The sequence below is a fragment of the Linepithema humile genome, chromosome 5 (genome assembly GCF_040581485.1).
Source record: "Linepithema humile isolate Giens D197 chromosome 5, Lhum_UNIL_v1.0, whole genome shotgun sequence".
NCBI classification, from domain to species: Eukaryota; Metazoa; Arthropoda; class Insecta; order Hymenoptera; family Formicidae; genus Linepithema; species Linepithema humile.
The window spans coordinates 996655-1020952 of NC_090132.1; the positions used below are offsets into that span (position 1 = coordinate 996655).

General features: G+C 32.5%; 5 protein-coding genes and 2 long non-coding RNA genes across 9 annotated transcripts in view; 4 read left to right on the forward strand and 3 right to left on the reverse strand.

Moving 5' to 3' along the window:
- Positions 1–1301: 1301 nt before the first annotated feature.
- On the reverse strand, positions 1302–4342 carry LOC105675474 (cytoplasmic dynein 2 intermediate chain 2-like). Its single transcript, XM_012372659.2, has 9 exons — positions 4140–4342; positions 3974–4058; positions 3484–3699; positions 3168–3402; positions 2876–3077; positions 2615–2814; positions 2399–2541; positions 1999–2201; positions 1302–1502 (listed from the first exon to the last, which is right to left on the reverse strand). The coding sequence occupies exons 1-9, from the start codon at positions 4196–4198 to the stop codon at positions 1433–1435; spliced, it is 1413 nt and encodes a 470-aa protein (XP_012228082.1). The 5' UTR covers positions 4199–4342; the 3' UTR covers positions 1302–1432.
- LOC105675479 (uncharacterized) lies at positions 3480–5813 on the forward strand. Its single transcript, XR_001101273.2, has 4 exons — positions 3480–3620; positions 4283–4427; positions 4851–5043; positions 5786–5813. It is a non-coding gene; the product is annotated as an uncharacterized lncRNA (long non-coding RNA).
- Positions 5814–5825: 12 nt separating this feature from the next.
- LOC105675477 (uncharacterized) lies at positions 5826–6991 on the reverse strand. Its single transcript, XM_012372662.2, has 3 exons — positions 6899–6991; positions 6223–6370; positions 5826–6080 (listed from the first exon to the last, which is right to left on the reverse strand). Exons 1-3 carry the CDS (start codon positions 6989–6991, stop codon positions 5884–5886), a joined length of 438 nt encoding a protein of 145 aa, XP_012228085.1. The 3' UTR covers positions 5826–5883.
- Positions 6992–8897: 1906 nt separating this feature from the next.
- LOC105675475 (SAP30-binding protein) lies at positions 8898–13530 on the reverse strand. Of its 2 annotated transcripts, XR_001101272.2 has the most exons (3): positions 13241–13511; positions 12700–12827; positions 12485–12626 (listed from the first exon to the last, which is right to left on the reverse strand). XR_001101272.2 is itself a non-coding variant. In XM_012372660.2 (2 exons), exon 2 carries the CDS (start codon positions 12638–12640, stop codon positions 11465–11467), a length of 1176 nt encoding a protein of 391 aa, XP_012228083.1. In that variant the 5' UTR covers positions 12641–12827; positions 13241–13530; the 3' UTR covers positions 8898–11464. The 2 variants fall into 2 exon arrangements, 1 of the variants encoding a protein (XP_012228083.1); XM_012372660.2 differs by having other exon boundaries at positions 8898–12827; positions 13241–13530.
- Positions 13531–13713: 183 nt separating this feature from the next.
- Positions 13714–16251, forward strand: Nelf-A (Negative elongation factor A). Its single transcript, XM_012372658.1, has 6 exons — positions 13714–13951; positions 14340–14772; positions 14854–15273; positions 15352–15560; positions 15646–15745; positions 15837–16251. The coding sequence occupies exons 1-6, from the start codon at positions 13742–13744 to the stop codon at positions 16067–16069; spliced, it is 1605 nt and encodes a 534-aa protein (XP_012228081.1). The 5' UTR covers positions 13714–13741; the 3' UTR covers positions 16070–16251.
- Positions 16252–16847: 596 nt separating this feature from the next.
- Positions 16848–18151, forward strand: LOC105675476 (peroxiredoxin). The gene is made up of 3 exons (XM_012372661.2): positions 16848–17097; positions 17246–17466; positions 17544–18151. The coding sequence occupies exons 1-3, from the start codon at positions 17053–17055 to the stop codon at positions 18001–18003; spliced, it is 726 nt and encodes a 241-aa protein (XP_012228084.2). The 5' UTR covers positions 16848–17052; the 3' UTR covers positions 18004–18151.
- A 419-nt stretch (positions 18152–18570) lies between these two features.
- The window catches only part of LOC137000278 (uncharacterized), a 65771-nt gene continuing 60043 nt past the window's right edge, over positions 18571–24298 (forward strand). The window contains exons 1-3 of one of the 2 annotated variants that reach the window (XR_010890572.1): positions 18609–18695; positions 18952–19455; positions 20073–20114. This is a non-coding gene — a long non-coding RNA (uncharacterized lncRNA). Of the gene's footprint in view, positions 19456–20072; positions 20115–24298 lie in introns of both variants that reach the window. The other variant, XR_010890571.1, reaches the window with a different exon arrangement.

Below are 24298 nucleotides of genomic sequence, written 5' to 3' on the forward strand. Positions count from 1 at the left end.
GCGAGCGATCGAGAAATTTTAGCGTGCAATAATAACGGCCGGAAGATCTCCGGCGGAGGAAAACGAAGCGGAATGAAACGCCGCAGAAACTTCAAACTCCTCGGTCAAAGCGGAGAAACTTGGAGAGGCGTTTTTAAGAGACGAGATCGAAGCGTTCCGTGTGAGTTTTACCAGAACTTTCCGTCCCCACGACTTCCAGAGCTATATCTCAGCGCAGCACAATTATACGCCTATCCGCACGGGGACGGAATTCACATGTTTCGCGACGTTTTACGCGAGTCGCGCGTCTCGCATATCCGTATCATCAAGTGGAAGGAGAGCGATCCGGAAGATGATGCTGGATGATATAGAAACAAAAGAGGAGGCGACGAGCCGTGGACTCGTCCGACGAGTTTCGAGTGAAAGGTGCTGCCGAGAGAAGAATCCTTGAGGCTTGTACGCGAGTCGAAGAGGACGGAGTCAACATCTTCCCGTTCCCGCAAGAATGAAGGAGGAAATCGTCAGGATGGAGCAGAATAAATTTTTCATCGTCCCCGTTTCCCTTTTCCCCTTTTCCCTTTCCCATTCCCCAAGTTTTCTCCGAAACAAAAGAAATTCTTTTACGAAAAAAAAAAAAAAAAAACTGACAAATTCTAATCTAACACGCAAGTTCGGCAGTCCTCAAGATTTGCAAGATACTACACGAGAGAATCACTTTTATTTTTATTTTCCCATCCCTTCTATCCCGTTCAAAACAGATTCTTTCGCATAATCCTTTTATTTTCTTTAGGGTCCCTTCTGGGATCCCCAGAAGGGACCCGCAAATACATCAGGATGGAGCTGCATCTGCTCAGTTGAGGCAATAAACAAACTGTCCTTTTCAGGACAACACTCAAAACTGCCCTTTTCAGGGCAAGGAACATTCGAACGAGCATCGAGCAATAAAACTTTCCTTATATATTTCCTAAACGCTAAATTATCTTTTCAGATTACGTTTTGATTACAGGCGCGGAGGTAAGAAAAAATATTTTTCATAATATATTGCACAGAATTTACAGAATATGTAATAAAATTTTCGATTAATATTCCGTGTTTGACAAAACTGAATCATCCAAATGGTAAAAAATTTGTTTTGTACTGCTCAAATATATACATATAACAATGTTTAATCTTTAGTTTTACGTGTTTCAGAGATAATCTTGGAATGTAGTAAGTGTTTCCTATCTTAAAACAATATCTTCCAATCCAAGATAAATGCATTATCAAGAACTGTGTCATCATCGCTTATCTGTAAAGGAAAACGCTGTGACGCGTAAAGAGGGTTCAATGTTTCAAATAATTTATTTCAGTAAAAACATATATATGTATGTATGTATGTATGTGCAATACAATAACGTATAGTGTCAATCCATTCAGCACATATCACAAGCAATTGCGTCAGCCGGAGATGTATTCAAAACAAGTGACGTGGAAATTTCCATACTCCAACGTTTGCGCGGACATCTCCAACAGCCAGCATATCTCTGCAAGTGAAATAAACGTAAATATTTTGAATGTATAATTTTGTTTAATCAATATCACAATCTGTTGCGTTGTTACTTGTAATATTAATCACATTTCATGCAATCAATGAACTTCTTAATTGTTTTTTACACATCGTGGATAAAAAATAATTAAGAATAATATATTAGCTCTTGTGTTTGCATTCTTAGCAATTGTCTAATGGTACATCAAGACATGGAAATTAAGCGTTTGGACGCAAAGTTAACATTTTCTCAAAATTCTATTTGCGATACAATTTCGTTGCCAATTTTATTGCCAATTTTATTTTAGGAATCTCAGCTGTTTATGACGTATAAATATGTAGTGTACAAACAAAAATAGTTGTACTCTCTACAGAGCAGAACATTTGCTGAAAGAGCTATAAAAGTTCTACCGTATCTAAAAACAAAAGGAGAGAAGGAGGAAGTTTTTAAACAATGAATCATCCGGATTTAATTATCTCGTACGTACGCATACCTCTTGGAATTGATGCGTAAGCTGCTGATACTTTCTTTGCCAGTGACCTCGAAATTCGCGCACGTTATGGACTTGCCGTCTGTGACGTTGTAGAATTTTATAAACGCGTCTGCTCCATACGCCGCGAATATATCTTGATTGCCGATCATCCATATTAATCCCACGACTGTATTGTCAATAGAAATGGTTCGCTGACTAACATGCTACGTGTGCGCCCATGCAACACACAACATAATTTAGAAACGAGTGTCAATTACACAAAAGGGGAAAGTACATTAAATAACAGATAAAATAGTAATTGAGAAATAAAGGATCAAATTGAATTAATACTTATTTCCGCAGGGGACAAATTGATTATTATATAGCAATATTTGAATAAAACGTGATACGGAAAAATTACCTCATCCAAACTGTATATACGGATTTCTTTGTCGGTAGCACTGCTAACGAATAAATCACGCAACGGCGCGCATTTGATGCAAGTGATGCTACCTCCGTGTCTTTCATACTCGTCGATTACAGGATCTATAAGTGTGTTGTCTCCTGAAAAAAATTTTTATTGACATATTTATGAATATAGGACATTTCAAATAAAAATGTCGCATTGAGTACGAACCCTCGATAGGAGTTACACTGTCCAAACTACATTTATAAATTCCGCCGCATAACGTGCCAACGACGAATATGCTAGAATGCTTTGGAGAGAAATCGAAGCTCGTAATGCATAATCCCGCTTCCGCGGCACGTTCGCGTGTACCTCCGGCGCTGCGTGGTCTCGCATTTTCCACTGGATTACGTTCTTTGACTATTTTGAATCTGAAATATGATGGAGATCAGGAAGATTGTACGTAATTGTATCACATATCTGATAATATACCGTTTATGCAGTTGGGCGGTTGTAAAATTAGCTGTCAATTTATGAATTAGTATGTATCCATCCTTGCTGGAGGTTAACAGCAGAGTTACGTCATTTACCGATCTCGGTCTCCAGTACACTTGAGATACGCAATCGCCGTGCGTACATACGTGCGTTGGCGTGACAGAATCATCATTTCTAAGATTCCAGACCAATACTTCCCCTAAGAAAAAGCAAAAATTGCACATTTATTAAATGCAATAATAAAGTGTGAATGCAAAGTAATATTATGATTAAAATTATGGAAACTCACAATTGGACAATCCAGCTGCAAGAATAGAAGGTTCTGTTGGGTGATAACATAGTGTTGTGACACATCCGTTTGTCTCTAATGTTTTAGTAGGTGTATCTGTGAGATTATCCTCCACTGTAAGATTATACAGTTGAATTGTGGAAAGATGGTCACACCAAGCTTCGTGATAAATATGACTTAAGCCTACTGCCAATGTTCCACCGACAGTGCTCCATGATAAGTCACTTACTTTAATCTGAAAAATGTTTAACATTGTATAATATATGTTTGATAATTGTTTTATTAATATAATAATAATTTTTATAGGAATGCATACTTGAGTATTGGATTCTTTTGAAGTATTTATCTTTTTCAATAACGCTACAGTAGCGAAGGAACCTTCTGTAACATTAGGATCATAATCATCAAAAGCATTTGTTCCATAAGCTTCATCGAGAGCTCCCAGAATCCCAGGTGTTACTTTTTTTAAAAAACCTGCTAACTTGTCATAATCCACTTGTACATTTGCTTTTTCTTCACTTGTTGTCTGAATCTGGAAAGAATAATTAATACTACGTATCTAAAAAACTTGTTTCACAGAATGACATATAATAATAGTAGTATTTATAATGTAAATCTAATTATTTAAAATAATTTAAAGCTTATGTCACGTGAGAATCAATACAGAATATATGAAAGTTACAATCTTCTCGACAATATCTTAATTTGAATTTATAGAACATAAAATACTTATATTAAATATAAGTAAATTAGATCAAATTTATAAACTCTTATATTTAATAGAATATCAAAATTTGATTACATACTGCAACGCTTCTTGTTTCTGTGGTTTGCGTATCATCAGCAGCATAAACTATTTCTGTGGTTTGAACATTTGCAGATGTTTCTAGCCTAAAAGAAAATGATACATTTTACTTATTAATTAACACAAGAAACTATTTATTACTTTGAAATAATAATAAAATAACTCACTTCGTAGTAGACAATTCTGAATTGAAACTCACAACATCAAAGGACTTTGTGTTAAACATTTTTTAACAAAATCAATCTTTCCACACTTTTATCTCTTGTTTTAGAATTTAATTGTGTATTTACTCGTAAACAAAATGTTTTAGATTACGTTCTCTACGACTAATACTTGGTTCTCGCAGACGCTAATAAATATATGGCATATTTACGAGGAATCAGCTGATAGACCTACTTCCGCCATCTGTACTCTGTATTGCAAATTACGTTTAGAAACAAACAGTGCAATATTGAGTGAGTGAAATACTACTTATTTCTTAATTGTTTCTTAAACGTTTTCGAACTTTCAGAATGGATAATCTCTTATCGAAATTTATGTTTCTAATATGTTGTACTGATAGCTATTGGAAAACGGTGAGATATAAACTTGTGGTATAAACTTCTTTCCGGTCTCGTTCAATAGGGCTTTCAAACGAGACCACGTTCGTTTCTCTATCTGTTTTAGGCTCGGAAATATTTGACTTTTTCAATCTAACTCGGATTTTTTCGGATTCTCGCAATATGCATTATTTTTTAAAAAGTGGAACTTGTAATAAATTCTAAAATCTATGTTAACTATCTCATAAATACTTTGCTATAATTTAAGAGAATTCTTTGATTTATATGTTTTATTTAAAAACTCATTTATATTTAAAACATATTTGTTTAATTTTGTAGCAAGGACTCAATGCTTGATAAAACTGATTACACACAAGATAGAAGTATTTTGAACTCAAACATGTGCCAAATGCGTCTAAAATGTCAGGTCATGTGATAAGTGATATCTTATACTTTAATGCAAGCCTTGATCTCAATTGGACAGCATTATTGCACTTTATGAAAACTTGAAGTTTGATACTGTGTTCAATATGTAAGTAGAAAAAAATCCGCTGACAAAATTATTGTTACTCTAATAATTGCTAATAATAAAATTTATTAGCAGCGACAATATATAGGTAATTTGAGGTAGATATAAACTAAATATTAAAATGTTAATATTGTATATTTTAATTCTATAAAATGAGAAACAATTTATACAATTAATTTATAAAATTTTAATCTTAATAACAATACTGATATATATATCAACAATGAAACATAATTAGCAAAATAATCTAAAACAATTTTGAATAAACAAATTTCACACATCTCTTCTTTGGCATTTTATCTGAATAAAATTTCTTAATATTGTTATTTTAAAGTATAGCTTAGCTTATTGTTAGATTCAGATAAAAACATATATAAATAGATTAATTATAGAAAGTAAAGCCTGAGTTACAGTTTATGTCTGGAAAAAATAATCATTGATCAATTGTCTTGCGTCTCACTCTAATATATAGAAAAATGTTATCTGATGCCAAAATATTTAAAAATGCCGAATGTCAAATTGATACAATAACATAATAAATTTACAAGCTGATTAATTTTTTATAAACTTAACTATCAGCTTCATCTTTTGGACAGAATGTTTAGCTTATTTGTATGCTTTAAATGCAAAATATCTTTTACAAAAAACTGATATTTGATTTTTGTTTTAAGTATTCAATCTTCTCCAAGAAATTTTTCTATAAATGTAACATAGTTAATATTGCATTAAATTCTTATGTTTGTAGGCTGAACGCAGCGTTATTGTGATTAATATGCAACTGACAATACTTTTTCAAAATATGTATTTCACTTCAATTTATTCAACTGATGAAGAAATACGTTTTTAATTGCAAATGCCGGTTTTCTTGTTGCAAGATAATCCATCGGCGCAAGAGCACAGGATGAAATTAATATTTTTAACTTCCAATTGCGAATTATCCGGGTAAGTCAAGTTGGTCGTAATAGTCTTAGCATTGACTCGGCATTGTTCACCTTTTTGTTGGTACGGCATGCAAGCCGGCATAGCATACCTTGAAGGTCCTAAAATCAATGCAATATTGTCAAAGTTTAAAGTATAAATTTTAATCGAAAGTATGTTCTAGGCATCTGAATTTTTTTCTATTAATTTAGTATTACAATGCAAAAAAAATATAAGAAAAGAAAAGAGAATGGAAAAACAAACCTAGCAAACAGCAGAAATCTGATGGACATTCAGAATCGGTCGTGCATTGTTCTGAAGGAATAAGCGGGGGAGCTGCTATTGCTAAACTGATGAATAAGAGTGCAACCAAAATTGGCGACATGATTGCTGTTTGTTTCGACTTGACAAGCTGTGGAAAATGAGAAAATTGTGTTAAAAAATGACTCAGAGTAAGTCGAAGGAAACGTTTAGCGTTGTCACAAAATTTATCGCAATAATTTCAAATGTATAATAACTTAGTTTTAAATCAATAATGATTGTAAAGTAATGAAGACTTAATAACTATTAGTTGAATAATAAAATAAAATAATTATGTTTATTTAAAGATCTTAATTGAATTATTAACTTGATCATACGGCAAATCAATGCAGAATTATATTAGTATTGAATTAAAGAAAAAAATATCAATATCACATTACTATATAAATTGTATTATTGCACGTATAAAATTGTACTTTTGTACTCTAATTGTATTTACTGTGTCAAACAAAAATTCTCTTGTATAATTCTTTCCAGGAATTTTCACAAAGCAAACGTAAATTTTTGCTATATATGTTCATGAATTTTTAATCGCACTGCTTGAATCATGGATAAAAAAGGAACACCGCCTACGAGCTTCCTCGCGTAAAAACGAAAACGGACACGAGGTGTTACGAACCTGTAATGCTATTCGCGATCCGCACTTGTCGCACACTGCACGACGTATGACCGTGCGAAGTGATAGACGCATCATTTTATACCGCCACTTCATCTAGCTTCGCATTCTTGGATGCTTAAGTATGTATTTCCGTGCGCAAAATAGTTAAAGTTTTTTTTTTATTTCCGCGTGAGATCAGCCGATTTTTAAGGAATCAAGTACTTGTTAATTAAATCGCTGTGTAAAAGCTTGGAAATTGCATTGTTAACAAGTTCGTGCGGTTTCCACTTGAAATCTCATAATATGACAAACATTATTAAAGCATCATAAATGGATGAGTTTATTGAAAAATAATCTTTTAAATTAAATGATTTATTGATTAGATAACAAAATGCACAATGCGAAATTCATTATAAACAAATATGTTTGAATCTATCAGTGATATGTATTGATAAAATAATTCTTACTTCTTAGTTTTGTTAAAAAAAAGCAATCAAAATCTCTTAAGATAATAATCTTTATTAAAAGTTGCTGTAATCAATGTTTTCTTTTGTTTTGCTATCAGAAACGGAAATTGTTAGAAACCCTGCGAATTTTCCAATAATAAGTTAATAAACATAAACGTGATGAAACTAATATTTCGTTTCTGTACTTATACGGGTGAGAAAGATATTTTTTTATACCTTCTTCCCGCATCTACCCGCATATATATTTTTATTTAAGCAATGTTTACATCCTAAATTAGAAAATCGCTGGAATTTACTAGAAATAAATTGTAAATAATTGTTACGTATTTTTATTTTATTTACGATAACTTTTATATAGAAATTGTTAATATAGGATTTTAGTGTGATTATTTTGACTTATAAATAAATTCTAATAAATTTATTATAACATTGATTGGAACATTATGTGATTAATAGAAATTAATAAATTTATTAATGATGCTGATTGTAATTGCCAATAAAGATTCGTAAGCCTTTAAATTATGTCATGGTTAGAAATGATGACGTGTTTACAGAAGGCAACGTGCGAGATCACTGATTAAGATAATTAATAATTCTCTTGGTTTGCATCATGCTTAAAATAAACATTTAACAACGAATAATCGGACAATTTGAAGTCTTTTTATGGGCATTGGAATATCACAATTGACGATTATCATCTTTACGTAACCAAGGATTCGGAATTTCCAAGATGCAAGTCCATTAAATGTGAAAAAAATGTTTCTGGGAAAATTCATAATCTTCTGCATCTTTTACAACACAAATCACTTAATATCATTATTCTACATTGTAATGCCTGTCGGTAAATATTTTACACATTTGTGCTTTGATTAATGCTCTTCTATGCCGAATTTTTTATTGCTTAGAATAATTTGTTAAAAAGAAATTTTATTTTTCGAATCAATTGTTAAAAGTTATTTCATAAGTATTTTTTTGTTTTCTCTTCCTAGATGACTTTTATAGCTCGAGCTATTATCAGGAGACTACCTAATACATTGTCTATACCTGCGGGTAATATAATAATTACATAAGAAAAACTAGCTGCAAAAAACGTATCTCTTCGTATATGTTGTAAAATATTTACACGAACTGTTTCAGTTTATCACAGCTTATGTAATTATATACTTTAGAATATATTATGACGAATAAGTCAACATATTTATGTACGAAAAGGTGAAAACTTTCGCATATGTGACAAAATGTGTTATGCATATTATATGTAATATTATATATAATATTGTTGAGTCCAGATATACTTACAGGGGGCATCATATTGCACTGTCAAGCTCGCAACTGGAAAAATATACATTTATTTTTATCATCATTACAATAAATACAAAATAAGGACAATACGTTAAAACAAGAATTTTTTTTACTCTGATTTAGCGCGAAAAACCTTAACTTTTTAAAATTGTTTAAAATATTTTACCGTAACATCTGTCTTTGAATTATGACAGTTTCGTGTTGACAATGCAATATCGTATTATTAATCAATAACAAAAAAATACACAATGTCATTTATATATTGTATATTCCATACTCTATTGACACATGAGCGTGTATATACAAAGTCATTTGTGAAAGTTTCATTACTTTTTCATATAAAAAATGAATCGTTACTAACTTACAGCGCTTGTTTCACATCGATTTACATACACAGACACCTTACTTGTTTCACATGCCAAAAAATTTAATATCTAATTATCTATCAAAATCTCATCTTACTAGACAAATCAATTACATATAACAATTACATGCTAAGTCTGCAGCTGTTCCTTTTTGTTTTTATTTCATAAGCGTACAGCGAGCGTTACATAATCAATATTGCTGCACCGTATTTCATATTGATCGTTTCATATGCAGACATATGTTTACATCTGTATTGTAGATACAAGGTATTGCATCAATATTGATCATGTAAGAGCTGCTAAGAATCACGTAAAAAAGAAATGAATTTTTCGATCAATCTAATAATGATACTTAGACAATGTAATTTTCATGTCACCAAAAACTGAATTCAATCATTCCATTCATTAGAATATATTATTAGTTAGGGAAAGAGTATTGATGAGGAAGGGAATAGTATCATCTTTCTTTCTTTTTTTTTTTTTTGGAGAAAATATAATCTTTTTCAACATTTCCATAATTAATATCCTGAATAAAATGATCAAATTCGGTTTTCAGACGTTCGTAACTGTGTGGTAAAAAATATATACCAGTCATAATTGTAGAAGCAAAGCCAAGAATTTAAAATCGTATAAAAAAAGTAAGAATTCATAGAAAGAAATCTAAACGAAATGTAACAATCGTAATATTCTTGAGAAACTATAATTTCCTTATAATCAGTTTCTATAGATATGATGTAGCAAAGTGTACATCAATGTTGTGTGTTATATATTTAAAAACAAAAATAAAAAGAAAAAAACAAAACAGTAAGAAAAATATATTAGTTATTATTATTCAATAAGTGGCATTCTTTCTGGGGAGACCGTTTTCATTTTATCTACAATATATATTTATAATGTATTTATTCATATAAATTATTAAGACAGAGTTTTTCTATTCGATTTCCGTATCTCTGAATTCTTACGTATTTGTTATAAATTCTTGACTTTTGTAATCTTTGGATGCTGTTGTCTTTGAATTTTTAGCTTAATGAATTTTTAAATCCTTGAATTCTTAAAATTTGTGCGAGTGTGTGTGAAATAAAATAAGATAAAATTCTTAAAACTTTTGTACGTGATGGATGTAGACAAGTCAATTTTTAAAGCTTTGAACAAAATTCTTGAATATCTGAATCTTGAAATTACACTTCATTATTCACATAAATTTCGAAATTGTTACACATTTCGTGTCTTAGTTCTAAAATTATTCATTCTATAAAATCCAAATGTATTTATACACACACGCACACAATATGTTTATCTTTCAATTTCAAATATTTAGATTTCTGGATTTGTAAAGTTTTTAGTGAAATTTTTATACTCATAAATCAATAGTTTGCTAAGTTTTTTTAATGTGAGATATTTGGATTCACATATGTCTTTAGATATTTAAATTTTTTTAAGATCTTAGTTCTTTTAAGTTAATTTATATTTTCTATGAATACGCTATACAAAAGGAGTTTCCAAGGCTTTGACAATTCAAGAATCCAACTTCACAGAATTTCCAATTATATCATCTGCATGTCCATATGTCTCTTGTATAAAGGATGTATATAATTGATATTATTTACAATGTATTTACGCTTTAATCTATTGTTAATCTTTCATTCTATGATCAGTTATAATTCTGCGTTTTTAGATCCTTGAATTCTCACTCGTGAATTTATAAATTATTATGTTTCTCTTAACTCTATTGCTTTTCTTAATCTTTCAATTCCTATTCTCTTTATAAGAATTAAAGCTTAAAATAAATTTCCTACGCTTCTCGCAATACAAGAATATTGATACAAAAATTTAAAGATCTATAGACAGATTTTGGCTTACAAGGATTTAAAAATACAAAAATCTATAAATTCGAGAATGTAAATCTCCAAAATATGTTCCTTCCATTGGCAGCTTCACATTTTTTAACGAATAGTGATGTTTATAGTTAATATTATTTACAATATTTATTTCGCAAATTAATAAATTGTTCGATTCCTAGATCCTTGGACTTTTGGACATTAGTTGCAGCTAATGCCAATTCTAATTACATTATCTACAATAAGCATATGTAATTCAATCATGCTTTAATTCTTGGATCTTTAAATATAAGACTTCAATGTTTCCGCTATCTTGGATCCTATATTTCCGCTATTGTAGATTTATCAATTTTGTAAATCTTCAGAATCTTGAATTTTTAATAGTACGACAATACAAGAACAACTTTGTATTCATGTGCTATTGACCTTAGAATTAGATTCTTGATTCTACTGTTTAATTCGGAATTTCTGATTCAGAAGAAGATTTCACAATCATCCAAGGACCTAAGTTTCCCGGACCGCGTTTTCCTTTCCACAGTTTTGTAGCTGTTTAACGTAAAAGACGACGGTACTTAATTTCGACATTATTTACATAACACGCATTTACACGATATGTTACAATCTTTTCTTCGGCAGTGAACCGAAGGCCGATATAACGGTAGGTTTGGCGCCGGTGACGGATGACGTAAGGGTCGTCAAGGTGGGTTGTGCGAGAAGTACAGTGGGCTTGGCTGTCGCGGCTGCTGCCGCTGCTGCCGCGACGGCGGCAGCGGCGGCAACGTTGCCGGTCGCCACTTGATCCCACTTACTTTTCCGTTTCTTGGCATCGATATCCTCAGCGCCGGTGGCGGAGCTATTGGGTCGCTTCGCGGTGCCGGACACGATCTCGATTTTTGTCTTTTCTTTGCGCGCCTTCTCGAGTTTTTCCATTTCCGTTTTCTGCACCATGGCAAGTTCCTCGTAGTACGAGTCCTTGGTCCATTTGAACGGGTCGAATCTGTCCGGCGGATAGTTGGTGCCCAGCTCATTTATGCTACAAAACTGAATGAGTTTTTCGTAAATGGAGGGATTCCGGAACTCCTTGCGTTGCTGAATCAACACGTTCATGTCCAGACCCCCACTTTCCATTTTTCGATATAACCTTGTGATCTTGTCCTGCAGTTCGGCGGGACATTGGCCTGGCGGTTCCGGCGGTATCGTCACACCGTAAAGATCCGCCGCCTCACCGCTATTATCTGAAAGCAATTCTCCGGGACGCGAGGAGGGCGACCGACGCTCAGCGCTGCCGACAGCGACGGCAGCGACGGCGGCAGCGGCGGCAATAGTGGCAGTGGCAGTGCCAGTAACGACCGCAGCCAGGAGACCATTCTCCTCTGGATGTTCCGCGGCTGTCGCGGCGATCGTCGCGCTCGTCGCCGTCAATAATGACGACGACGATGACGACGGCGCCGGCAGCGGCAGTACAGCAACGGCCACCCCCTCGTCATCGGAGACTACCGTGTCATCAAAATAAGAGACCAATCGCTGCACCTTTGTAGCCGCTTCCGGCAAGTCGCTACTACCGGCTGACTTGCCGACGGCGGGACTGTGCGAGGCTGAACGGCCTCCAGATATGGGACTGGTGCCAGATCGGGCCTGGGGCTGACGACCGACTTGGGCATTATGCGGGGCAGACCCCTGGGGAGTGATCGAATTCTCCTCCTGCAGGCGCTCGTCTTCCACCCCGTCCTCGCCCTCCGAGTCGGTATAGGTGGCCGTGAGAGATGCCAGAGCAACACTTTGTACAGACATGGTTAGTTGGCTTTGAGTGCCCGCCGTGCTACCAAGCGATATTTTGTGTGGGAACTCACCAGTCTGGCGTAGCGCGGCCTGGCCCAGCGCCCAGCTCTTGTGCCACGTGAGGGCTTTAGGCGCGGGGACAGGGAGGCTTTATTGGGCCTGATGGGCGTGTTGAGCTTTGATCGCTTTTAGTACGAACCTGGAATTATAACGTACATATTTATGAACATGTTACAAGAATAACTTTCGTATTAGTTGGATAATTCAAAGTATTGACACATTAGTGTGTCCAACTTTGTTTCATTGCTTCTTTTTTGTCATATTGTTGTTGTATTCATTGAAAAACGACGTGCAATGGATATATTGAAGAATATTTTGTAAATGATATCGTCATTTCTGTGAAAATTTTTTACCTAAACTAAAATTATTATTGCATTACTTTCAATGGATAAATTAATAAAATAAATAAATAAGTAAATGACGTAAACAAAGAATTGAAAAAGCATACAGAAACCGTCTAATTGATTCATTTGAGGTCAAGCTAACAAGCGGATTTTAGGTTAGATTCTAATTGATAACTCGAAATGTTAATGAAGAAAAAGTTTCACTCACCTCAAACTTTCCAACATCCACGATAACTGCCTTCAGTTGAAATCTGTTCCTTTACACACTATAATTCTTAATCCAATCGTAACTAAATACTCAATAAATCAAGATTACTCCACCATCGGCGCATTTCTTCCCGAGATACTTTGCGTTCGTAATGTCAGCGTTACAGTTCGGCCAATTTCGGAAGTGTTCGGTAGAATAATACAATAGGTATAAAACCAGTGACGCCAGATTTGAGATGCAAGCAGCAAATAGCATGAGAGAGGAAATATCGTACACAGGCGCGAACTACATACATGTGAGCTCCACGCTTTGGCTAACTTCGATTGCCGATATCTCGCTAGCCCAGAAAAGCAAGAAGATGATTGGTCACTGTACCGACTTCCGTCACGTGAACATGTCAACGCGTTCTGTGTGCAGAAGCTCTTATTTCAAGGGTCTCTAGCATCGCATGTGGCGCGCCATGGTGAGGTACGGCGGGCACTAGAAGCAAACGACTCCAATATGGCGAATGTAAGGGACAGCGATACGTCGTTGTGGCTGCATAACAAGCTTGGTACATCAAACGATAGCTGGACTGGTAGCTCAATTTGTTCGCAGCTCAATGCTGAGGTACTGCGGAACATCAAGGATTGTTTTCCCGATCTACAGACGCAGGTCAAGCTCAAACTACTACTGTCGTTCTTTCACATACCGAGACGCAATGTGGAAGAGGTAAGCGCGCGCTTGCTTGCACCTGATATTTTCGTATTTTTCAACGACCGCCGTTCTGTTGAATAAAAATAAACATAAATTCTTGGCATGTGCAAGATTAATAATACGCATAAATTTTTTAATCTAATATTTGTTTATCATGCACGCATTAAATTTATTTGATTCTTATCAATTGTGATGTTTTTGAGACGTTTAGTATAAGGGCTTCTATATAGTTAATATTTACGATTTTCTATGATTTCCTCATTCATTAGAACGGAAAAATTGTAACTGCTATATAAGACTTATGGCATAATTTGACTGTCCTGACTATTTTTATTATGAAATCTTGTAATAAACAAATCTATTTTAATTTTTATGTTATTAAAATTTTATTTTTAAATAACAGTGGCGTGTGGAGCTGGAGGAAATTATTGAGGTTGCATCTTTGGACAGTGAGCTATGGGTATCAATGTTATCCGAAGCGATGAAAACCTTTCCATCGACTGGTTCTTTGAACACAGACATTACTGATTTGGATGAACATAGACCAATCTTTGGCGATTTGGTTAATGAATTAAGGAAACTTCTGAAGAAGCAAAATGATCCCGCTATGCTCCCTTTAGAATGTCATTATCTCAATAAGACTGCGTTGACTTCAGTGGTAGGTCAGCAACCTACACCAATAAAACATTTTACTCTCAAAAGGAAACCAAAAAGTGCAGCTTTGAGAGCAGAATTGCTCCAAAAAAGTACTGATGCTGCTAATAATCTGAAAAAGAGCACAGCTCCTACTGTGCCAGTAAGGAGCAGAGGAATGCCAAGAAAAATGACAGATACAAGTAAGTATAAAATTATGAATGTATACTATATTAGTATCACTTCTCTGTGATGTATTGCATGACTGTATTTACTTTTTTCAGCACCTCTCAAAGGTATTCCAAGCAGAGTTCCAACAAGTGGTTTTCGATCTCCTTCACTTACAAGCACTTCTATGTCCAATAGAACATCCATCAGTAGTAGAATTCGAAAAGATGGCGGTATTAAATTATTGGACATTAATGAGCAACCTCTCGGATATGCGCAAGCAAAGAAGAGGAAGAGGATGTTGGAATTGGAAGAGCAGCAGAAGAAGGTTGCAGAAGCGCAAGCGGCCGCTGCTGCTGCAGCTACTTCTGCCGTCTCGCCAGCTGCAGAAACTCCAGCGACTCCTGAATACGCGCAGGGACTTGCTTCGATAAATCCACCTGCCACGCCAGTTGCACCAGTAGCAGTTACAGCACAGTCATACGTTGCGCCAAGCACACCAAGCAGCATTGCAGTTACAACCACAACGCAAACATGTAAGACCGGTATTAAACATAAAAACGTTACAGTTCTGCTGTTTTGTTTGGATTTTAATTAAGCCTTTTTTGTTGCAGCTACTACGCTAACTACTCCCACAACATCTATTACTGTACTACCTGTAAGTTCACCAACGGTGATAAAACCTGTGGAAACTACGCCTGTCGCTGTTCAAACTGTCAGACCAGCTCAAACAGTGACAGAGATTCAAAGTACTGTATATCGTATACACAGTACTGCGCAACCTAATGCAGCGGCTAACACAAGAAAAGGCCTGTCTCTTACGGTAAGTTGTACAAAATTTCACTTAGTTATACATACATATATATAGAGTTATAAATATAAGATTCTCACTATTTATCATGTTTCAGCGAGAACAAATGTTGGAAGCGCAAGAAATGTTTAGAACTGCAAATAAAGTAACACGTCCAGAGAAAGCTCTAATCTTAGGTTTTATGGCTGGCTCTAGAGGTATGTGTATATAAATTTTTTATGTATTTTATATATATATTATAGAGAGTAAGTTATACATCCATAATACCATTGGTTATTTTATTGGCAGATAATCCTTGTCCAAAATTGGGCAACATAGTCACAGTGATGCTATCGGAGAATATAGAGGAAGTAACACAATCAGACGGAACAACTGTTCCAATGTTAGTGGAAACGCACTTCCAAATGAACTACACGAATGGCGAATGGAAGAGGATAAAGAAGAATCGACGTATCGTGACGGAAGAATCTACATCAACATCTACTCCTGGGCCAAATGCTACCGCAACGGCTTCCAATTGAAAATACTTGTTCAGATCGATAATATAATAGGATAGAATCTATAAAATATCATAATATTTTGTGATTATGAAATGACGCACATTGTGATCATTCGTCTTCTTAGTAAATTGCTAAAGAGTTGCATTGGATTAAGAACTGATTCACGTTTTATAAGATTTAACAAAAATTGTTACTTAACGCAACTCTCAATTGTCATGTTTGTTATTCCCATCATCATAATGAATTCCACATCATAAATAATTCCTTCATACTTTTACATCACTACCTTATATTTTGCAATGTATATTATATTATTTTCGGTAAAATGAAAATAATTTTTCATAAAAGTTAGTTTTCCGAGTATTTTTGTTTAAGAGTATTTTTTTAGTACATTTATGTGAGTATAGGTTTATAATACATTTTAATTATATATAATTTGGAATAACAATGCAATGTGAATAATCGAACACTTGACAATGTGATTGTTATATCAATATCTATATATGTATACATTTATGTGCATATATATAAATATATATTTACTCATATTTAATATGTTGAATATATATTTTAAAATAATATTTGAAGAAACGTGATTACATAAATATCTTACCAGTAAATATTATTATTCAATGGTTGGGCAATCGGTTTCAGCGCATAGCCAATATTTCTACTATAATTGAGCAAGTGCTACCAACTTTCATATTTCTGATCTTACAATTATTTCTATGTAATATGTCGTAAATAGTTTATTATATTAATATTGCAATATTTAGCACATTATTTAGCAAAATTTATGGATTTTTCTTATGTTTTACGGAATTATCTAGAGATTTTTTAATAATTATTTTACGTTGAACTGCTGATCGTGGAATTTCCGCATTAGTGGAAAAGGTTGGCAAAACTTGCTATTTACATACTATAGTTCTACGGTTCTACACTGTCCAACACGTTGTACTAACAATTGCACAGCAAATTTAGTGCATATTTTCTGTTTTTACAAAATGTTTCGATTATTCACTTCGTTATATCCGCAAAGTAGAAAATTGGTAAGCTTATTGAGTTTATATATTCCATTATGTCTTAAATAAAATCATTTAAAAAGTTTTTTGCCAATCGTTACATGAAATTATGGTTATAATGCAAGTTGTTCATCTTGATATAAATAAAATTTTTGTCTCTTCAATCTATTTACAGCTTGTCACTGCAACTAGTTCTTTATCCCAAAATAAGCAAACGTTATTGGCAGAATGTATTCGAAATTTCACAGTGAGTTCAAAGCTACATAATTGGCCACAGATCCAAAAACCTGCACCAGAGTTTTCTGGTACTGCAGTAGTTAAAGGTGACTTTAAGGAGATTAAGCTGAGCGACTATAAAGGAAAATATGTTGTTCTGTTTTTTTATCCATTAGATTTGTATGTAATTTTCTTTATATTATTATTTGAAATATTTTTCTTATAATATAATACAGTTCTGTATATTTTATTTACAGCACATTTGTTTGTCCAACGGAAATCATAGCATTTAGCGAAAAAATCTCAGATTTTGAAGCTCTCGACACTCAAGTGATTGGAGTTTCAACGGATTCACACTTCAGCCACTTGGCATGGATTAATACTCCCAGGAAACAAGGTGGCCTTGGAGGAGACTTGGGCTATCCACTTTTGAGCGATTTTAACAAGGAGATATCAACTAAATACAACGTTTTATTACAAGATTCAGGAATTGCACTCAGAGGTTTATTCATCATTGATAAAGAGGGAACTCTTCGACAGCTTAGCGTCAATGACCTTCCAGTTGGTAGAAGTGTCGAGGAGACATTGAGACTGATCAAGGCTTTTCAATTTGTTGAGAAGCATGGGGAAGTGTGTCCTGCAAATTGGCAACCAGATTCCAAAACCATCAAACCAAATCCAAAAGACAGTAAAGAATACTTTGAAACGGTTAATTAAGCATGCATTTTATTTAAAGATAGGCATATGTACAATACCGTAGATTATAACGTAATATAATATGAAATAAAATAGCTGTAATACAATAAAATTATATATTTCTTTGTATCAAATAACATTTGAAATATATATTACATTATAAAAACAATGTGCATAAAGATATTTATATTGGTATGTGTTTTACAATTTTCCACATATTTAAACAATGAAAAAGTTTCATATTTAAGTAATGAAAAGAATAATTGGTCTAGGTTGGTGTTGCACTTTGCTTTATTCGTTATTTATGGATTCTGCTTAGATATCAGTTTTTGCTCTATTAAAAAATTGATAAATATTGGAAACCTGTATTCAATTATATAAACTATCAAATAAAATTTTATTCACATAATTTATTTTTTTTAAGTAATGTGAAAATCATGAGTTTATAATACCGCAAATTTGTAATACCGCGGTAAACACAAACATCGATATATCGAGATATCATTGATATTTATCGATAGTTAACTCTGTGTACGCACCATCTTACGGCAGTTATTTTTTTTAATTCGGAAAGCACGCAAATAATGAGTGCTAATTTTTGACAAGAATGACGATTAAAAGTGATAGGTGATTGTTGGGACATATTATTTATTATAGATGTTCACGAGTAAAAGTGTTCAATCTATACCATGAATGCAACAAGTGCGATTTTAGTGAGTATGCAAATTCCGATGCAACGGACACGTTACGGACGTGCTATGTATTTATTATTAGATGTAGCATTTTAAAAGTTCAGCTCATTGGAATTAAAACATAATTGTTGTTCTGCGTATCCGTATATACTGACTTCGGTATGATTGCAAGTCATTTTATTCGTCTCCTTCATTCTAAATATGACTGTAGGTCACGCTCGCGTTGCATGCTCCAACATATTCCAATATGCTTCAATCTAGTATTACGTTACTATAGATTGGAGTGTATTGGAGCATGTTGGGGTAAGCGAACAAATCTTGTACGAGACGATTGAAATCGATCAAATGCTTTATCATATGAAATTGTATCTGAACTAACTTGAAGCAAGCGCTGTGTGTTTAGGTTGGTAAAACTTTGTGTGTTAAAATATTTGTGTTGCAGTTGGTAACAGTATTAAATGGACCGTTGAATACGTAAAGTGTTAATATCTATTATAATTACGCGCGTAAACGCGTTACCGAACAAAGTGTTTTGTACATCGCGTTTGTGTTTCATATATCATTATAAATTTGTGACGTGAAACCGTGAGGTAAACGAAACGTGCGGGTATTTCATTCGATAGTGCTTATAATTAGTTGATATTGCGCGTTTGATAGTGCATGTGTAAGTTATAAGTGCGAGTTTTCGATATTCATCGATTTTCGTTGATGCGGAGTTGCTGCGAAGCAGTTTAAGGCAAAATTTGGAGTGAATGCGGAGCAAAGTATGACATCCTAGCTGGTAAATATAATTTTACATTTATTATTAAATATTTATAAAATTGTGACCTAACCTACACAAACAAATATACAAGTACAATTATATATATTGTTTTATAACATGATGTATACTTTTCATATCAGACAGAATAGTTAAACTAGTTTAATAATGTGGTCTAATGTGTGAGTATAATAACCTTTAACAACCTATTATCTATATAAGCTTGTGGCTTGAACAAACTGTAATACTCCTATACAACACAGAACATTGCAGCAACATTGCGTCAATGTTCTGTGCTGTATGGACTGATGAGTGCAATTATTTATTCATTATTCAAACATGTATGCAATTGTCATAATGAATATGACAATTGCATACATGTTCGAATAATGAATAAATAATTAATTGTGTTGTGTAATACATAATACAAATAATACATATTATGTTGTGCACACAGTTTAATTTGTTTTTTATATTTATTGTATACTTACATTTATTTATTAAAATTGTTAAATAATTATTTATGGCATATAGCTGTTAGCATATTTAATTAAAATAAATTAAATAATATGTAATAATTAATGTACATGTTAACTATTATAATTTATAATAACTAAAATATATATTAATTTTTTCAGGTACAGCAAAAGCGTATTTTTGGTTAGAGTACAACGACTGGTGTAAGTAAATTAATTAATGCTATTTATGCATGATGCGTCTTCTTTTTTGCCAATTTTTATTGCTAAAGACCGCACTTTGACAATTATATTTTTTTGCAGTTTACATTTTACAAGTAAATAACAAAATACAAATATATTGTTTTCTGTCTTAACAAAACAATTTTTTTATTTTGTACAATTTATGTATGCAATCTATTACTTTCAAATTAGCAAATTAGAAAATTCTGTGAAATATAAATTATATGAGCATAAATGTAGAAAAAAACGTTTACTGAATTACAAATGATCAAAAATATAATTAAAAAATAAAAATTCTGAAAATATAATTTGAAAATATGATGTTTAATATAATATACATGAATATATTTTGTGCTTAATTTTGTTAATAAGTTTAATTAATAAGTTAAAATTGAATGTTTTGCAAAATAATGAATTGTGAAAGTACGGTTTTAGATACGTAGTTCATTATTATGAAAAAATCATGGTTATAGATGTAATTATCTATTTAGTAATTGATATAATTGATTCGCATTTATGAAGCATATTCACTGATTCATTTTGTCGAACCGTTTTCTTCTTTTGTGTAAAATTTGAGTTATTCGCGAAAAACAGTAATTTGGTATACTATCTTTTTCTTATTGTAATTTTATAATTATCTAAACAGATTTTTGTCAATTAATCTTTAGCTATTGATTATTTATAATTTAGTTGCAACAAAGTATGTTTAATCTCACATTTATATTTACGATAATATATATATTATGACATGATAAACTCGCCATTAGAATTCATGATTTTCGCGTTCTATTAAAAGCACATGAATTGACTTTCATTTGATAGTTTACGTAATTAAATGCGGGTTTTCGATATTTATCAATTTTTCAATGAGTTTAATGTAAAATATCAAACGGAATCCGTTACAAGTAAAACTACTTGCAATACTTTAGTTGGTGAGTACAATTATTTTGTTTATTATTATATGTACAATCAAATGTACAATAATATTTGATGTATTTGTACTTATAAACATATTTACGATTACATATGATATGCAATTTATTAATTTTTTTCATTTTTAATAAGCATAATTTAATATTGAATTATACAATTAATTATAAAGGCAAAATTATTAATAAGAAAAGAAAAAAACATGCTTTTTAAATATTCCAGAAATTGAATTGTTAAATGTAAATGCATTGAATACTATTAATCCATCTGATTATACATATATTTATTTATATGGTTTTACATATATAATGTGTTTTTATGCTTTTATGCGAATTTATGTACAAATTTGAAAGTGAAAGAAACGATGTACAGGAATATCTGTACATTTTTACAAAAGGAAAAAGGATATACATACGTAATAAATTAAGAGGTGAAGAACTAAATAAATGGCGGAAAGAAAAAGCAATCTCGTGACTGCAAATTAGATTTTTTATAAATAGAGAAAATCGTAAAACGGATATTGGGCCGGGTTTTTCTCGTTTTAGATCGCAATTATTAAATTCGTAAACTATAATGTCTGAAAATTTGAGCAGTTTAAACAGTAAAAAAAATTGGAGTAAAAATAGTGTTTTTATATTGGAAACAAAAGTCAACAGCATTCATGTTGATAATATCAACATTTTTTTATTGAAAATTCGATAAAATTGATTTATATTATATTTCCAATGCATATATTTCTTGCCTGTTTTTCCTATTAATAATTTATCAAGGTCAAGAGACTACGAAAGAAAATGAGAGAAAATAAAAGAAGACGTATTACAAAAGTATTAATATTACACAATGATGCGATATCTCACGTGACTGCGGAACAGCACACAATTAATATCTTATAAGTAACAAATAATAAATAAATGAGATAAAATACTTACCTACCTTAAATTTTGTTTTGCCAAAGACAGATGCTCTTCGGATCTCTTTTTCTTCTCTCAGCAATCCATCGATGGCTGCTTTTTTATGGCACTTATAAAATAATTATGATCTCGCGATATTTTATACGGTGTTTTCTCTCGACGCAAACTTTGTTATTATGATGAAAGAAAAACTAAAAAAAAACATGAAATCGCACAGAGCTACAATGTAAAAATGATACGAAACGATTTTCTGCTGCCGTCTATTCTGCTTGAGTGTATCGTAAGGTAGCAAGATGATAATGTGCAAATAACAGCACACGTATATGATAGTGTAGATTACGAAAAATCAAAACAATCACCGAATTGCGCATTAAACCATTTCGATGCTAACTCGCGATGTCGATTATTTGTATTTTTTTGTAATTTAAGATTCGGCGAAGCTGTTACGTTGCTGTTGTCTGATCATTTCTTTTTCGTTTTCTGATCATTTGCGATTTCGATTTTTCTTGAATTTTTCCTTAATCATGATGTGATAAAATTCATATCAGAAAACTGGTTAATTGTTTGGTACAGTAGAAAATTTGAGGTCGCAATTAATTACTTTATGAGTGTCATGGAGAAGCAGATTTATGAATCAATGAACTATTGAGAAAAGAGGAAAATCCGGGTGGCATCAGATTTCGGTAAAGCAAAGTTTAAAGTAAGCAATTTATCATTTATTTGGTATTTATTACATATTAATTATTTCTGCAGTAGTCACGTAGAATTTTGCATCGTTGTGTAATGTACATATTCTTGTAGCAAGTAGATAAATATGACGATTTGAAAGACATTTAAAGAAGTATTTGATAAATAGATATTTATAAAATTTTATAAATGTTTAATATATATCTATTAATTTATTTGATAAATTTCAATCTTCTCAATTTTCTTTTTCAGTTTCAAAATTTTTGGATTTTTAAAATTAGTTTAAATAGTTTGAACATAGCTCAAAAAACATTAGTTCAAAAAGTCTGAATTAATAGTTTGCGTTTGATTTTAACATCTGAACTATCGAACTGTTCGGCTATTTGAAATTTCCGAGCATTAATATTTACATTCTTTATGTACACTGACTTACATTAATCTGGTTTATTCTGAAAATTATTGCGTATTTTAAAATATAAAAATTCCGTATTTGAAGATACTTTTATTTTTAAATTTGCTAATAATTCTACCAGAATTTAGTAAATCTGAATTTTTAGTTAATTGGAAACATAGGATTTTTAAACTAATATACATATATTAGGTAACGGATCTTGATGTGTAACATGAAAAAAAAGATAACATGAGCTTAAAAACCAATGCTGGATTTTTGTGCTGTCTAATATTTGTATTTTTGATAATATAAACGTTTCGATTATCAAACGTAACATTCTTCAGTGCGTGACAATCTAATTTTTTAACATTGATATTAATACAAAAGATAAGATTAGGAAGGAATTCAAATTAAATAATCAAAGTTAAAGAATTAGATTGCCACATACAGTGTAATTAAAATTACGTTTGATAACCAAAACGTTTACATTGTTAAAAATACAAATAAAGATTAGATAGCACAAAAACCTAGCATTAGCCTTCAAGCTCATGTTATTATTTTGTAATAGAATTTTTTTCTTGAAACATCACATTTACATATTTTCGAAACTAATACGAAGGCACAAATAATCATGTTATTTTACGCGAAATCTTGTAGTCTTAATTTTACATGTGTATAACCATAATTGCTTAAGTGATCTTACTTTTACAACATAAAATGTTCAACGAATATTTGATAAATCATCTTTAGCAATTGTTTAATGCGAAAATGTGGTAGTGTCAAATATAAGCAATTAGCATAGCTACTAAAATTGTGTTAAGATGCACGAAAGCATGCACATATATTTACCTACATGTGTGTGAATACTATAAAATAATGCAGCATGAAGTAGATGACGAAATTAAAAGCCGTTTCAATGTCAGCGGGCAGGTAAGCTGGCTGCCACTTCTAAAGGCTACTTATGATAAATTTAGTGGAGCAAGCTTATTTCGTGAGGAGAGGATATAGGTAGATATTTGTGTTAGGGCACCACACTGGGGCGCGCCCGGAGGAACAAATAAAGCAAACAGAGAGTCGGCGACGTAGTCTTGGGAAGTAAAAAGAACCGGGGGTGCGTCGAGCGCCGAGAAATCGCGAGAGGGAGAAAAACTGAAAAGCGACGCCTGAGATAAACGGCTCATCCTCCATCTGTCCCCCTTTCTCCCCCCCGCATCCGCGCCAAATCCAATCCTGGTTTGCCATCCCCG